This window comes from Rhinoraja longicauda, chromosome 12 (genome assembly GCF_053455715.1).
Source record: "Rhinoraja longicauda isolate Sanriku21f chromosome 12, sRhiLon1.1, whole genome shotgun sequence".
Classification (NCBI taxonomy): Eukaryota; Metazoa; Chordata; class Chondrichthyes; order Rajiformes; family Arhynchobatidae; genus Rhinoraja; species Rhinoraja longicauda.
Window position 1 is genome coordinate 13,071,327 of NC_135964.1, and position 17,892 is coordinate 13,089,218.

Here is a 17,892-nt window from a genome sequence, read left to right on the forward strand (position 1 = left end):
CAGCCCCTGTGTGCAGTTCCAGCAAACCTCAAGCACATCCTAGTCGGTTGTAAGACCAGCCTAACACAAGGCAGATACACCTGGCGACACAACCAGATGCTGAGGTGTTTGGCAGCTGAACTCGAGTGCAAGAGAGTTACCACCAATGCCATGCCTATCAATGCCCAGCTAACATTCCCGCAAATCCCATCCTTCATCCGGGAAGGAGAGAAACGGAGGACTAACCCCTCGCCTCTCAACTCATGCCCGCAGCCAGAGACTGGGAAATGCGGGTTGACCTAGGCCAGAGGCTTTCCTTCCCAGTTGAAATCGCAGCTACCAACTTGCGACCAGACCTCGTCCTCTGTTCCAACTCCTGTCGGCGTGTTGTCATCATCGAGCTGACGGTGCCCTGGGAGGAGGCTGTGGACGAGGCATTTGAAAGGAAAAGGCTGAGATATTCCAACCTTGCAGTAGAGGCAGAGGAGCGAGGTTGGAGTGCAAGGGTGCATCCAGTGGAGGTGGGGTGCAGGGGCTGTGTATCCAGTTCGGCTCCTGAGGGAAGTAGGAGTCAGAGGGCAGGCCCAAAGGAGGGCAATCAAAGAACTTGTAAATGCCGCCGAACGGAGCAGTCACTGGCTGTGGCTGAAAAGAAGAGATGCTGTCTGGGCTGCCACGTGATCATCTAAAGGCTAACCATAAGACACACACCCAGGTCTGATCACCCTGCGGTGGGCCTGCCTCGACTGAGGGTGCCTTGTGATAAAAGGCCGAAACACCCAGTGACGTTGAGGTACACAACTGAAGATGTATCTGAATGGTAGCAACATCACCTAGTGGTCACCCCCAAGAACAACACCAGTCAATTGTAATGCAAACCTTAGGGATTGTAACATCTAATCCTACTAATCAAACTTATGTAAATGTGATATTTCAGTTCTTTATTTTTAATTTATTTCTAAACACCTGTTTTCGCTTCTTCATTCTGGGGTATTGTGTGTAGATTGATGATAAAAAAAAGAATTTCATCCATTTTAAAATAAGGCTGTAACATAACAAAATGTGGAAAAAGTGAAGAGGTCTGAATACTTCCTGAATGCACTGTATGTTCTCCAGAGATGCTGCCTGACCTGCTAAGTTAGGCCAGCACTTTGTGTCTTTTTTGGTAAACCAGCACCTGCAGTTCATTGTATTCCCCCCGTATCTTTCTCATTCACTGATCGCTCTCTTTCAATCTGTCCTCACCATTTTCGCAATTCAATCTTTCTTCTCCTTCATCCTTCTGTATCTTTGGGTTCCCCTCATCAACCTCCCACCCCACCCTCTAAATGCAATTTTTTCACTGCTTTAATATTCCCCTTTTCTCTAACTATTCAGAGTTCCAATGGATAGTCTTCAACCTGAAATGTTAACTTCCTCTCCACAAATATTGCTAAGTATTACTGTATTTTTTCCATTTAATTTCAGATTTACAGTATTATGATTATGGCTCAAATACAAGGGATGGGGAAAATGTAATCTAGACTGCTGCATTTAACAGTGCAGAGTTTTGTTAGTCAACCTTCAACAAGGAACAGGATGCATAGAAGTGTAGAAGCTGACCAAAAAGATACTTAAATTATTTAATGAATTCCTCGTGTGTAGTAGGAATAGATGCATTTTCCAGTACCTCCTACCAATTAGCCAAGTGCTAACAACAATCTCATTTGCCCGATTTCTTACTGTGATGCCACTGAAATGAGTTCAGGCATGCAAGTTAAAAAACACAATCACACGTTATTCCACAGAACTTGATGTTTTCATTAAGTGCCTCTTTGCATTTCACATGTCTAGGACTGTTCTACTGGTAATTGCAGATAATTATTTGTCTTCCTTTTACACCTGCTTAATAATAAATTAATGACCCTAATTTTGTTTAATCCTCAGAAGACACATCTTTCAAGGCATATAAGCTTATAATAAAATGGGATCAGAATTATTAAACGCAGATGGGACGGTTTTTATGATACCCTCTTGTTTGGAAGTATAGAGACAGCTGAAGTGGTTGCCCAGACACAGATGGTTACAAAACCTATCTATGATCCAGCTGAATACATTACCCACACAGATAATTTCTGGAGAATAACTGAGCAACACCCACAATGCAGGCAATTCCATTAAGCAATATCTTATTTGCTTCCAGGAGAATATGTTTTTATTTCACCAGTGGAAATATTCTATTTTCCTCCCTATGTGAATGTTCAGTATATTAAAATATTTTGCACTTCAGAACAAATTTTAACGAAGGGAATTCATTATTTTTACAGATTTTAAAAGTTTACCAGCTGTAAATTCTGGACTAGGAAGGCAAAATAAGCTACTTATATTTTACTAAAAGAAGCATATTTAAATTAACCAAAAATATAATATAAAAAACAAGAAGATATAAAAATAAAGTGGGAACAAAAGAAAAACAGTTTGAGACGAGCAATCTTCTGATCTTAGACAAATTTGGTGTGGAGTTCCAAGAGGACATATTCTGTCTATATTTAAAAATATACATATTTATTTCTCTATAAAGAATGTCTTTAAAAGTCCCACACAAGCATATTTTGGTTTGGTCAAGTTTGCTCATCCCCAACCCCAGGTGACCTGAAAAAATAAGCTGTCAGCTTTCGCCTACCGTACCGAGATCAGTCTTAAGATCTGTCGGCAGACTTAACTTTCTTGGTCCTTTTACTGAAACAACAGAAAGAAAAAACAAAAAGCAATAATTAATACTAGAAAACAAAATTTGGAAGATCGCGTGCTTTAAAAAAAATGTGGTGAGTTTGCAAAGTTGGAACAAAAGAAAAGCACAGGACAAAGTGAGATTTGGTATGTTCAACACATGTGTTGCTGAAGAGGACAAATTGGTTTTTCAAGTGTGAAAACATTCAGATTGGAAATATTCAGGTTATTTTTTCTTTCAGGAATCTTTGGAAATGCCATCATGCGAGACTGAAGACTGTGTGCTCCTCATCTTGTTTTGCAGTATTAGCTGAGTACCATTGTTTCCTAATAAAGATACTTCACAGAGAGCAAAATGTTCAAGTTACTACATCATGATGGAGTTGATGTCTGAACACGTGGAATGGAGGGAAAACACAGTACAACAGTGATAAAAATATACTGAATCTGTGAACAGAATTACTGCGCATCGTGGAGCACATACTAAAGGCGTGACTTAATTGCTTGCATATGATTTATATGAATCTTCTGAATGAATACAGATAAAATAACAAAATTGGATCTTAAATTATAACATTTTAAACCAGTACAAACACCATCTCCACACACTGCATCAATCGTATTGGGGTTTTTTTGTGAACAAATTGCACTAGCATTGAAAATTAATTTTTCAGTGTGATCTTTGTATTAATATGAAATCCTTGATCATAATACAAATATGATTAGATGATGTTACCATTTATTCCTAAGATACATATGAAACTAAATATTGTTTCAACTAACTTGCTCTTCAGATGTCTGTGCGCTTTGTGAAGGGGAGAGAACTCAATAAAAGATAATTCGCTGAAAGCCACTGACATTCATATGGTAGATGTTCAAGGTTCCTGTTCAAGGTTCTCGTGATAGGCAAGGATATTATACGTGGATCTCGGACTACAACAAAGTATGCCGATTGGCGTTTCTCAGAACATTTGTAAGCTGTTCTTCCTTGGTGAAGTAATTAAAGATCGTGAAATTAGCTGAAAATTGTGTACTGATAATATTCATCTCAACTTTAAGGCATTCTGTTAAAATCCTGTTTGGCTTCAGTGTGGTCAAAATGCTTTTCTGATATTGGACTAAACTCAAGGTAATGCAGATTATTTCCCATCTTGACAATTTATACAGACAAGAATTGAACTGATAAAACCTATCCGTCCTTACTCAAAAAGGCTTTCTTCGTGATGTCCTCCTGTTCTATTAGCTAATCTGCTGCTGAAACCTTTGCTCCTGTGCCCTATACTTTGCATAAGAATTTCACTGTACCAAGTACATGTGATAATAAAGTACTTTCAAATTTGATTACTCCTTTGCCATCCTCCCATTATCTACCCGCGTAATCTTTACCTCAACGAAACTGAGCTGTCCACATTCTGACCCCATCTGTATAATATCACCAATAAGCTCTCAATTCATTCAACACTGTCTTCTAGAGAACTCTACCTCCACCGCACATGAATATTTTGCCATCCACTGCTGAGAAACCACCACTGCCTCAGCAAAAAAACTATTTTGTTTTTCAGCAACTTTCGTTACTTAATGTAAATTGAAAGATGTGAGTGTTTTAAAGAAAGTCAAATTCTTGATTAAGACTGCAGATAGCACTGGAAGATAAGAGAGGGTTAGCACGTATTATTAATGTGTGGCGTGGGTGGTGAAAGGCCTGAGCAGGACTGTAGCAGCCAGACACATGGGAGTTTAGGGGAAGCGCAGGGTCACTGAGTAATGAGTGCAAGATGCACTGGGAAGTGTTATGCAACTGAGGGCTTCCGAGATGTCCTCGTTTTTCAGAAAACGGGGCTTCCCCTCCTCCATTATAGATGAGGCTCTCACTAGGGTCTCTTCTACATCCCGCAGCTCCGCTCTTGCTCCCCATCCCCACACTCGCAACAAGGACAGGATCCCCCTCGTTCTCACCTTCCACCCCACCAGCCAGCGGATCCAACATATTATCCACCAACATTTCCGTCACCTACAACAGGACCCCACCACTGGCCATATCTTCCCATCCCCTCCCCTCTCTGCGTTCCGCAGAGACCGTTCCCTCCGCAACTCCCTGGTCCACTCGTCCCTTCCTACCCAAACCACCCTAACCCCGGGCACTTTCCCTTGCAACCGCACGAGATGCAACACCTGTCCCTTTACCTCCCCCCTCAACTCCATCAAAGGACCCAAACATTCTTTCCAGGTGAGACAGAGGTTCACCTGCACCTCCTCCAACCTCATCTATTGCATCCGCTGCTCTAGATGTCAACTTATCTATATCGGCGAAACCAAGCGCAGGCTCGGCGATCGCTTCGCTGAACACCTGCGCTCGGTCCGCATTAACGCAACTGATCTCCCGGTGGCCCAGCACTTTAACTCCCCCTCCCATTCCCAGTCTGACCTCTCTGTCATGGGCCTCCTCCAGTGCCATAGTGAGGCCCGCCGGAAATTGGAGGAGCAGCACCTCATATTTCGCCTGGGCAGTTTGCGGCCCGGTGGTATGAACGTCGACTTCTCCAACTTCAGATAGCTCCTCTGTCCCTCCCTTCCCCTCCTCCTTCCCAGATCTCCCTCTATCTTCCTGTCTCCACCTATATCCTTCCTTTGTCCCACCCCCGACATCAGTCTGAAGAAGGGTCTCGACCCGAAACGTCACCCATTCCTTCTCTCCCGAGATGCTGCCTGACCTGCTGAGTTACTCCAGCATTTTGTGAATAAATCAATTTGTACCAGCATCTGCAGTTATTTTCTTATACTGCATTGGTCCGGCTTAAGTAACATCCTGAAAAGAGATAAAAGAATGAGGCTACTGGAAGCAGTGGCAATTAAATAAATATATAGAACCTAGAACAGTACAGCATGTCTGAGCCGACCATGATTGCATGTCACACTAATCTCCAAACCAAACTGAAATACAGTGGAAGTGTCTGCCTGAAGTGCTTTTGAATCACTCTCATAACTCTTTAGGTAAAAATATTTTCCTTCAAATCCTTCTACCTTATTTCCATGTTCATTTATTAGTAAACACCCTGCTAAAGGAAGCAAATACCTATCACCAGGCTTCTGAAAAACAAGCCTAGTCTTGCCAGTCTTTTGTTGAAATGTAACTTCACCATTCATGGCGACATCCTTGTAAATAACCTGAGCACTCTCTGATGTTATTAGATCTTGTCCATCACGTGTTGACCCAAACTGTATGCATTACTCTAGTCTAACGAATATTCGATAAAGTCCGAGCATGACTGCTGTTCATATAGTCTAATTTTGCCCAATAATGGAGAATATTTTAAGTGACTTCATCTGTCTAACTTGCACTATTTAGGGATCTGTGGATATCCACTTCTATCTTATTTCTAAGCTCCATTGCATTTCACAGCACCTTGGCATTCCTTTCCCTTGTGTGCTCACCTGCACGATTCTGTGAAATAAGTTCTATGTGTTACTCGTCTGCAACCTCACAAATCACTAATAACTTCTCATTGCTTTACGAGCTTTCTTCCTCTATAAAATGGTATTTTTATCTTCAACACCAAAAACATGTAGGCAATAAAATTTACAATACAGTTATTACATAAGCAATAGAGTTGTTGTAATCTGATGCATGCGGTTTGAACTTCACAACTTTTCTTCTTTGTTCCGTTCAAACGTGATTTTTTGAATGTTTTTCATAGTATGTGGTAAAACCATGCATCGACTTTTGATCTCTGTAATGTGCAACTAAACAAAATCGGTAATAATATTGACAGGATAGTTCACATTTTACCTTCATTGCTTCTTTGATAGAATCTTCATTGCCTTTCATACAACCAGGAACACGTATTATTTTATCGCCACATTTTTGCCCATCCTTTTACTCTTCTGGCTTTTTCACCTGTTTACCATCATCACGCCTTTGATTAGTGCAACCCACAAACGAGTGGGATTGCTCAGTAGTTTATATCGGCTTTTTGAAAGCCATGTATGCTATTCTTAAAGCAAAATGAATGAACATGTAAATGCTGCATGATTGACATTTATTACTGGCACAGAGCTTTACTTATGAAAAATAAATAAAAAGCACTCTTAAAGTAGGAAGAAATGTGTAACATATTTCAGGATGGTGTTGCTTAAGATTACAGACCACAGTTTCCAGTATGTATGGAAATAACTAGCGTGAACATTGGTGACTCTTCACAAACTCCTTATTGTTTTATTCCTCTCTTGCATCTTGCCCTATTTGTGCATTAGCTTTCCTCTGCCTTCTTCTCACAATTCACCTATCAACCATTCCATTGCTCCCAGTACGTTCCTGATTTTTCTTTCGCTCATACAGTACTTGGTCTGAACCTCTATTTCTCTACTCCTTGCCAAGCTGATGTATTTCCAATTCATGGAAACGGTGCAGCATGGAAAGAGTTTACTAAGTCTAATGAGTATGGCTCCTCTCTACTATTCCCTTACCTCTCACCAACTATCCTCTCAGTCTATTTCTCCAAGGTCTCCTTCCCACTGGAGTTGTTACTTTGGAGATTCCATACCCATCCTAGGCCAATTCCTAAAGAAAGATATAACTATTGGGGTGTCTCAACTAGAGAATTTAAGATTTTCTATAATATAGTTAGTTTTGACTTCTAATTCTGATTCTCTACTGGTGACAAAGTAACGCTTTGAACTCCATGTGTGTTTACAAATGTACTATCTTTTTGACAATCTCGCATGTCCAAATAATAAATAAGTATCATTTATATATCATTACAACTGTAAGAATATTTAGTGGACAATGAATTTGTAATTTAAGTGCAGTTATTGGTGTATGTAGGGAAACAAACTGCTGTTAACACATAGTAAAGTCTGACAAACAGGAAAGCAAGGATTGGAAGATACATTTATTCTGTTGTTGGGTGAAAGAGATGAAATAGTAATGTTGGCCACACATCTGCATGTGATGGAAATGCTAACAATAATTCTGTGCATTGCTTTCCTGCTCCAACTTGAAAATAACTCTCCACATCCAAAAGGCTGCGCTCCCCAGAGTTAAGTAGGAGATAAATAAAGATGATTCTAAAACTTGTATTTATTCTCTCTACGAATCTCATTTCCAAGGAAGGTTTAACAAAAAGGCAATGAATGTGAAAATTGATCCTGGAACATTTTATAGCTTCTTTCAAACAGAATCATTTCCAAACATTGCCAGATTTGGCTGTACAGTTGTGGTAAACTTATTGCAAAGGCTTTCATTTATACATCACTTTATTATATATCTCAGAAAACCTCTGTAGAACTTCACAGCGAGTAACACTGAAATACATTTCTTGTTATATGAATAGATGTCGCAGTTTTTGTACAGAAAGATCCCAAATACAGCAACTTACAAAAGCAGAACCAACTACCAGGAGAGAGAGGAGCAATAAGAGGGTGATAAAGGCCCTCGGCAAAGAGTCCACTAACCAGCCACCCCGTCGACATCTCGGGAAAGCAGCCAACAGAATCAAAGACCACCCACGCCCTAGTCATTCCCTCTCACAATGGACAGAAGATACACAAGTTTGAAAGTTTATATCAGCATATTCAGAAACACTTCATAAGCAGTCTCATAAGCTGAGGTGCTGTCCAAATCTCCCAACCTGACATTGCACTTTTTTAAAATCTGCCTGCCTCGTTGAGTTACTCCAACACTTTGTGTCTATCTTTGGTATAAACCAGCATCCGCAGTTTTTTCTTGTTACTGATATCCGTCTTGTAGTTTGAGGAGCGGTTTTTCACCTTCACTTCAATGAGAATTACGATTTTAATGGACTCCACCTCACTGAAGATACTGTGATTGAAATTTGCTAACTGATGTGATCACATCATCAAACTCACAACTCAAACACTGCCTGTGCCTCTCAACATTTGTTTATTTGGCTCCTTTCAGAGTGCTGTTGAAGATGTAAGCAATGTTTTGCAACTTGAAGTACATTATAGATATGGGAGCTTGAGGTACTGAGGCCTTCTAACCGTTCCTTCCACAATTCCCTGGTTAACTCATCCCTTCCCCCCAAAACTACCCCCTCCCGGGATCGCAGGAAATGCAACACATGTTCCTATACCTCCTCCTTTGACTCCGTCCAAGAACCCCCAACAGTTTTTTCAAGTGAGGCAGAGGTTCACTTGCACCTCCTCCAACCTCATCTACTGTATCCGCTGTTCCAGGTGTGGACTCCTATATATCAGCCAGACCAAGCACAGGTTCGGCGATCGTTTTGCTCCGCTCAAACCTACCTAAACCTCCCTAATCTCCCGGTTGCTAAACACTTTAACTCCTCCTCCCATGCTGACCTTTCTGTCCTGGGCCTCCTCCATTGTCAGAGTGAGGCCCAGCGCAAATCTAGAGAAACAGCATCTCATATTTCGCTTAGGCAGCTTACACCCCAGCGGTATTAACATTGACTTCTCTAACTTCAAGTAACCCTTGCTTTCCCTCTCTTTCCATCCCCCCTCCCATTTCCCAGTTCTCCGATCAGTCTGACTGTCTCTGACTACATTTTATCTCTGTTTGCTTTGTTGTTACCTTCTCTCAGCTATCAATGCTCTATTCTACATTTTCCTTGATATCTATCCCTTTTCACACTTTACATCACCTTATCTATGTATCTCCCTCTCCCCTGATTTCAGTCTGAAGAAGGGTCTCGATCCTTCTATCCAGAGATGCTGCCTGAGTTACTTCAGCATTTTGTGTCTATTTCCACTGACTCTCCTTTGTCCATCCTACTATTTGCTTTCTCAAAGAATACCAACAGGTTCGTCAGGCAACAACTCCCTTTCACAAAACCATGTCGACTTTGGCCTATTTTATTGTGTGCTTCAAGTACCCTGAAACCTCGTCTTTTATAATGGACTCTAAAATCTTACCAACCACGGAGGTCAGGCTAACGTTACTGTCATGGTACTCTATCATGTCTGTAAGTAGGTGTAACCAACAGGGGCTGTGAGCAAGCAATCTCCTTACTCTCCATTAGAGTGCTGCGAATTGTACAGTATTCTTAATCACATGTGATGGCATATGTCTCTATGGCCACCAGTGTCAGATGCTTGCTGTTTGGGCTATTAAAAAAGCTATTGCATTGCCATCATCCAATTGTCTGCAGCAACAGATTGTTGTGAGCTTTCTCGTATTTTGTTAGAATCAAACCCATTATAGATCATTGAGGGAACAGGCGAGTACAACCAGACCCCCTCACCTTCTCATCAACTTGTATATTATCCCTTGTTAAAGCTCTCCTAATTTACATGTTGCTGCAGAGTCTTCACAGCAGGGCACTTTCACCACCCATTCCCCTATTTGCTCTGATCAAAATAAAAAACACAAATGGCAACTGGCCGTTCGCTACTGGATCCTCAGCTCAGTCATTCAGCTTGTGCTCTATTTCACTGAAAGGTTCATACTTTCCTTTCATAGATATCTTTCTACCCTTGACACGCATGACGGTTTCTGGAGCATAACAAGTTTGCTCTTACATTTGAAACCAAAGCTCTATCTTTAATTTCAAATGTAAACCCAAGACTTGCACAATGCTCTCACCATACACCACAAGCAAAAGACTTAAACATTCATGTCACCACAGTGCCTAACGAAACGTGACCACTTCATACAAGTCATTCATGTTGAAAAAGTTCAATTAGAAATGTTGGAAGAACTGTTAGCCACGACCAGCATAGTTCGGATGAAGCTTAACCAAAGGAAACTCAACCACTGCGACAAGGAGCTGTCTTCCTCAGGAGTCAGAGTGAGGCCCGAGGGTCTCAGCATAGACCTGTTCAGAAGTGATCTATGTCACTGTATCATTCTCAATTGTCACTGCCGTTGAATGCCGTTGAGGAAGCAAGGTCTACAATGATGCCGGTGGCCTCTGAGCCTGCCTGCCTGCCTTGGTGACAAAGTATATCATTTTTTATGGTTGAGTACAATTGATAAAGATAGTTGTAGTTTAGTAATGGGGCATGGCAAGCAGAACTGTGGATAAAGGTACTGGTGAAATTGAGAGGCATGCCTTTTTCAAATGAACTTAACAACTGGTGAGATTCTTCTGTACTGCATCCATGTTTTTGAAACAATTAGACTAAATATTCAATTTAGCAAAATGGGCATATAGTTTATTCCTGCATGTGAAGCATTGGAGGGGGAGAAAATGGATTCTGGCAGATAAGATGTATACTATGTATACATCCTAGAGAATTTTTCTTTCACTATGAGAACCATTTATAATGGGTAACTAATTCATTGATGCCTGGGGTGTGCTCTGAAGAAATTGTATTCCTGTTTGCAGAAAAAAAAAAATATTTGCGAAGTACCAGCTCCACCAATAGCAAGTTGTGTGAAAATGTCAAGTTATCTTTCTTTGAAATGTTAAAAATTTTCTCCTTTGACAGCCTCTCCAGAAATAATAATTGAAACACCTGCCCAAGGAAGACCAACATCAATAACATTTCATTTAACTGTTATTTTACTATAAAATTCCTTACGTTATATTTCCTATACAAACCACTGTGCAGCATGATTGTAGCTGCACATTTTTCCTACACGTGATTGTAGCTACGACAGATTCATGGGTGTTTCTGACCAATAACATTTTAAAAATGGATTTGAACAAGTGAATTCATGTTCATCTGATCAGGACTCTGTTATTGTCCTTGCTATAAGTCATCAAATTGCAGCTCATTTGAAGTAATTGATCTACTGTTAGAGATACAAGGACCATGCTCAATATTTAGCATAGATATAATGAAACAACAGATAGGACATCAATTACCACAGGCAAAAGTGGGTAGAAACAGATTACCTCTACCTGAAGTGGGTGATTTACAGCGTTCAACCTCCAGTGAGCCAGGAGTGTCCAAGAGTTCAGTCAAACCTGGGAATAGAAATGCACAAATACCATGCCATTGCATCAGATCAAAAGGAATATAATTTTAATATAGTTACTATTAAGGATATATTATTAAAGGATACCGAAGCAAAAAGCATTATTGGTGAGCTTGTGCATGATTATGAATTTTCTTTAGACCCAGCAAAGGCAAGATCCCATTATCGGAGCTTGAACTTTATATGTTGCCTTTACATTTCAATTCTAACGGGGAACAAATGATTGATCTAAATCTTCTCCACAGCAATTCGGAAATATGAATGGTTAAATAATTTTGGGTTCCACACTAATTCGGGGTAACAATTGAAGTTTTGACTGATTTTACTGATATAAAAACTGCAATGCTCATGTTTCAAAACGTAACATAAAGGTAACGTTGAGTTCTACAGTACAACAATTATGTGTTATCTTAATATCGGAACCTTTGTGCATCAGATCAAATGCATGGGGTAGAATCTACAATAGAACATTCAATGTTGTTTGCTTAGAAAGAAAAGATTGAAATGCTGCACATTCATTTCCGTTCTTACTGTGCTAAGTATTTTAACATTGTTAACATAGTGAAAATGGATACTATGATCTAACTGTGATTTCCATAGTGTTGAGGAGGGCAGGTAAACTCCAAATGTGGCCCCGGTAAACCTCATACGTCTTTACAATTACCACTCCAAAATCTGTCCTGTCTGGAGTCATGGCAAATTGCAACCAGATAAACCAGACTCACATAAACCTACAACGCTGTCCTTAAACATCGCCTGTTGGACAACTACAAGGGTAAAACACTTAGATTACATGAATCTGCTACCAAGAATAGGAATGCTTCACCCAAACCACGTTAGAAGAATGTGACACAAAGCGCTGGACTAATACTCTGTGTCTTTTTTTATAAAGCAGCATCTGCAGTCCCTTCTGTCTAAATTAGAAGACTGAGAGCTGGCTTCTCCCATAAACCCCATCAAACAAACAAACCAATCCCCCCACACCCCTCCCAAAATCACTGATCAATCTCCACATGCCATCCCAGTTCAGGCATGTGAATGAGGTAAAAAAAAAAGAGGAAAAGAGCTGAGCGCTTGCGGGGGTTAAGTACAGAGGGGGTCAAAAAATTGGAAAACTTTTGGAATTTTACACACAAAATTACCAGATTCAAGCCTCTTTTAGTGCATTTCAAAGTAAAATCGGACATTACAAAATAATGTGAATATGTCACCGTATACTAATAACATTTTTATTATTTTAATTAATTTAGTTATATAATCTTGCACTTAAATTTAATATTTACTCATTACAGTTCCACCACTGATTTTCTGGCACACTTGGTCCCAGAGCTTTGCTGGTTTATCCAGCCGGCCAAGGAAGTCGGCTATGGGGATAGATGTGCTGGCTCCAGCTGGGCTGGAGTTCCAGAGCCCTGGCCGCAGTTTGCAAATTCAACTCACCAATTGGCCCGATGAGGTCGAGATTGGCTGCCTTGCCCAGCCTAGGTGCCACATTTTCGGGGAGATTTCCAGGGCGGGGTGATTTCAAGTGGGCTCTCATAATTTTGTCCGGGTTTCAATGATTAGCAGCTATTGCTCGCGGAACCCTTAGCGACCTCTATCGGAACCCTAGTGGTCCGGGGAACCCCGGTTGAGAAACGTTGCTATACATCGTTTATTATTTTTTTTTTCTTTATTTTTTTCGATCCGATTTCTCCGTTGGTAAACGTGATTTTGGCAAAGTGAAAAACGTGCAAATCATGCAAAAAGCACGGAAAATGGATTTTAAAATCGTGGAAATCCGCGGAAAATTCACAAGCTTGTCAGTTGTTCTGCAAATGGAAGAGAGGCATGAGCAGCAATATTAGAACCCTTAGAATTCCAGCAGGAGAACAACACCCTGAGACTGGCTTATCCCAGTGTGGATGTGCCAGAATTTCACGGCCAGTCTTTTTAAGCATATTTACTAAATAGATCTGCAACAACTTATTAATGATCATTATTTATTTTGAAATAGTAATGGAGGAAATTCTATCTCCTTATGGTATCCTATGGAACTAGGATGCATCACCCATGGTCAGCCATGACCGAGGGGGCCTAAGAAGGCCTAAGAAGGTATGGTAAATTAGAGCTGGAATTTTTACTTCAACCTGTGCTTGCATCCATTAGCTTGCTATATTTCTGTAAAACCTAACTAGGTATGGGAGCATAAAATAACCAGGTACACCCTAGCCACCTCACTAGACAACACTCCTCCCATCTGCAGGCCATGATGCCACGATCCACCACAAAATGAAATGAACGGATGATAATGAACACTTTACCATCTATCACCAAAGTTTCCTGCCAATTTTTAAATCATACAAGTCCTGCATTCAACTTCCAGGAAGCCAATGTCAGTCCTGATGGAGCTTAGAAAGCCAAATAAAGTTCACCAGTAGTCACAAATAAGCACCTGCTGCAACGGATTCTTGGCTTTAACATCTCAAGCACAAGTTTTGACCATTTCTAAAGCATATTCTCAGAAATGATGGCAGATGTGTACAAGTAATGTACAAATGGAACTTGTCAAATATGTGACTGAACTTCAGGAACAGAGGCTGGAATACATGATAATTCAACGTGCTGTTCATGAACAGGAAGGAGACATCATCCCAGAGACAATTCCCTAGATTCACATCCACTTGTAAAATTATATAGCCGTAATTTACAATAATGCCAATGGTACAATGGGACTTTATTTGTCACATGTACCGACGTACAGTGAAATTAATTTTTGCATACGGGGGTTCAGCACGTACCCCTATACATAAGCATTTAGATGCGTCTTAGATAAACATCTCAGATATAGTACGTGTACAGCAGTACTACACCGAGATAGTATACAGAATAACCAGTTTTTGGCACCATTTGAGTTCCAGTTTGTTAGTGCAGGGTTCTTTATCGAACCATGAAGGTTCGTTGTCCTGGCGGCGTTGCAGGGCCATCTGAGTGAAAAGGAGAGTGTTGTGACTAGGGCTGGCTCTGGCACTCTCTGAGCCTTGCATTGGCTGCTGGGCAAGGCTAGTAAGTGGCATATACATTTCAATGGCACAAACCGACAATCATTTTCAACTGAAGACAGACACAAAATGCTGGAGTAACTCAGCGGGTCAGGCATCACTAGAGAAAAGGAATAGATGATGTTTCAGGGTCTGAAGATGGGTTCCGACCTGAAAGAGCCTGAAGAAGGGTTCCGACCCAAAACGTCACCTATTCTCCAGAGATGTTGCTTGACCCGCTGAGTTACTCCAGTACTTTGTGTCTATTTTCAGTATAAACCGGCATCTGCAGTTCCTTCCTCATCAAATTCACTCCTTCTGGTACTGTGCAATGCTACTACTTACTCATCCAAACATAATGTGTAGTGTGAAATATCAATATGAAATTCCATGCAGACATTGGATTTCAGTGGAAACGTAATCTTAAGTGGTTATATACTTTTTATTTATTTTCACATTTTAAATAATGTGAAGATAAATGAGCATGGCTATAAGCTTCTGTTCATCTGTCATTTATTCTGTTCTTGTTTTGCAATAACCTTCATTGCTATTAACATTTTCTGAAAATAGAAGTGCATTGAAAATCTACCGTCTCACTCTTCTCTAGGCCACTGCTTACAACCTCAAAACACTTTGGAGGATTTGTCGACCACAACTTCCCTTTTAGAAATCCATGCTGACTTTTCCCTAATACCAGATACTTATTTAGGTGTGCTGTTATCTCATTGCTTCTGTCAACCACTAACATTTTCCCAGCTACTAATCGTAGTGCAAACAGTCTCCATCTTCCTGTTAGCCATCTCCTTTCTTTTTTAAAACATCTGATACCCATCAATTTGCAGGAACTATTCCATAATCTATAAATTCTGTAAAGAGCTAATCAATCCATCCACTCATTCCAGGGCTATTTCCTTCAGTAGGCACACGGGGATTAATGGCTAATATTCACTAAGATGCAATGTTAAATATGCTAAGAAACTCTCCTTTTGAATGTTAAAAGTTCTTTTCACTCTTTGTGTGGTTAAATAATAGCTTTAATAAAATTATGTATATTGTGCTTATTACCTATTGCTTATTTATTTTACATTTTGTGATCTATTTGGTAGAGCATGCATCAATAACATCTGAAGATTTCAAACAATATACTTTGGCACATATATGCATTACTCAGATGCAGGATGTGTTGAGAGGGGAACATTTATTTCTTCTATATTCCATCAAAACTTTAAAAAATGATCCAGATGGAAATTATTGCTGATGGAAGAAATCTGAAATAAAAACAAAAAAAATGCTAGAAATATTCAGCAGCTCGTGAAGCATCTGCTGAGAGAGAAACAGAGTTACAGGTTCAGACTGCTGACTTTTCATTAAAACCAGGCAAAATTAAAAATTAAGTAGGTATTGTTCATAAGTTCTAGGAGCAGAATTAAGCCTTTCGGCCCATCAAGTCTCCTCTGCCATTCAATTATGGCTGACCTATCTCTCCATCTCAACCCCATTCTCCTGCCTTATCCCCATTACCGCTGACACCCGTACTAATCAAAAAATTATCAATCTCTGCCTTAAACAGATCCATTGATTTGGCCTCCACAGCCTTCTGTGGCAAAGAATTAAGTTGCAAAGGGGGGTGGAACGGAAAGAAAAGGAAGCTCTGTGACAGCCTTAGATATAACGCTCTCACTCTCTCTTCTCATTGGTGCTGCCTCACCTGCTGAGTAATTCCAACATTTTCAATGTCTTCTGCTTCTATTTGCTTTCAAGCAACTGCAGTATTTAAAATCTAATTTAAAATCCTTTGAAGCAGCAACTGGCCTTATTCCTAACATGTTATAAATGAATTCAACAGCCAATCAGTAATAAATGACTGTCAATGAATTTGCTCCCAATTTGATGTCTTATGTTAATTGAGCAAGGATTACTATATTTGTTATTTTGTGTATAAGCATTAGCAAGTGGCATTCCATACGTGCAACCAGACTTTTGCTAAAACAAAAGTAACTAATCAAGTAATATTGTTGCACTCTGTTTAATGGTCCTTGTTCTCTTTTGACCTTGCATTCCCCACTCCTCCAGATGGTTTTGTATGCCTTCCGTACGACAAGGCAACATACTTGTCGAATTTTGCTGCCATTTACTTATTTACAACACGATTCCTGCTGTCTCAGTTTATCTCTATTCTTTTTATGTATCAATAGGTATTTTGTAAGAAAATAACTGCAGATGCTGGTACAAATCGAAGGTATTTATTCACAAAATGCTGGAGTAATTCAGCGGATCAGGCAGCATCTCAGGAGAGAAGGAATGGGTGACGTTTCGGGTCGAGACCCTTCTTCAGACTGATGTCAGGGGGGTGGGACAAAGGAAGGATATAGGTGGAGACAGGAAGTTAGAGGGAGAACTGGGAAGGGGAGGGGGGGGGGGGGTGAACAGAGGGACAGAGGAACTATCTAAAGCTGGAGAAGTCAATGTTCATACCGCTGAGCTGCAAGCTGCCCAAGCGAAATATGAGGTGCTGTTCCTCCAATTTCCGGTGGGCCTCACTATGGCACTGGACAGAAAGGTCAGACTGGGAGTGGGAGGGGGAGTTGAAGTGCTCAGTCACCGGGAGATCAGGTTGGTTAAGGCAGACTGAGCGAAGGTGTTGAGCGAAACGATCACCGAGCCTGCGTTTAGTTTCACCGATGTAAAGAAGTTAACATCTAGAGCAGCGGATACAATAGATGAGGTTGGAGGAGGTGCAGGTGAACCTCTGTTTCACCTGGAAAGACTGTTTGGGTCCTTGGATGGAGTTGAGGGGGAGGTAAAGGGACAGGTGTTGCATCTCCTGCGGTTGCAGGGGAAAGTGCCCGGGGATGGGGTGGTTTGGGTAGGAAGGGACGAGTGGACTGGAGTTACGGAGGGAACGGTCTCTGCAGAACGCAGAAAGGGGAGGGGATGGGAAGATGTGGCCAATAGTGGGGTCCTGTTGTAGGTGACGGAAATGTTGGAGGATGATTTGTTGGATACGCTGGCTGATGGGGTGGAAGGTGAGAACGAGGGGGATTCTGTCCTTGTTACGAATGGGGGGAAGGGGGAGCAAGAATGGAGCTGCGGGGTGTAGAAGAGACCCCAGTGAGAACCTCATCTATAATGGAAGAGGGGAAGCCCCGTTTCCTGAAGAATGAGGACATCGCTGATGCCCTAGTGTGAAACACCTCACCCGGGTGCAGATGCGGCGAAGACAGAGGAATTGGGAGTAGGGGATAGACTTTTTGCAGGAGACAGGGTGGGAAGAAGTGT

The 17,892-nt window shown here is 40.9% G+C and overlaps 1 protein-coding gene across 7 annotated transcripts in view; it reads right to left on the reverse strand.

Annotated features, from left to right (window-relative positions):
- Positions 1-17,892, reverse strand: part of LOC144598723 (syntaxin-binding protein 5-like) — a 178,688-nt gene that overhangs the window by 37,438 nt on the left and 123,358 nt on the right. For 3 of the 7 annotated variants that reach the window (XM_078409055.1, XM_078409054.1, XM_078409060.1), the window contains 2 exons: positions 11,511-11,582; positions 2,647-2,697 (listed from right to left, as the gene is read on the reverse strand). In XM_078409055.1, coding sequence (XP_078265181.1) covers positions 2,647-2,697; positions 11,511-11,582 — 123 coding nt within the window. The remainder of the gene's footprint in view (positions 1-2,646; positions 2,698-11,510; positions 11,583-17,892) is intronic. The other 4 variants (XM_078409059.1, XM_078409057.1, XM_078409058.1 and 1 more) reach the window with 2 other exon arrangements.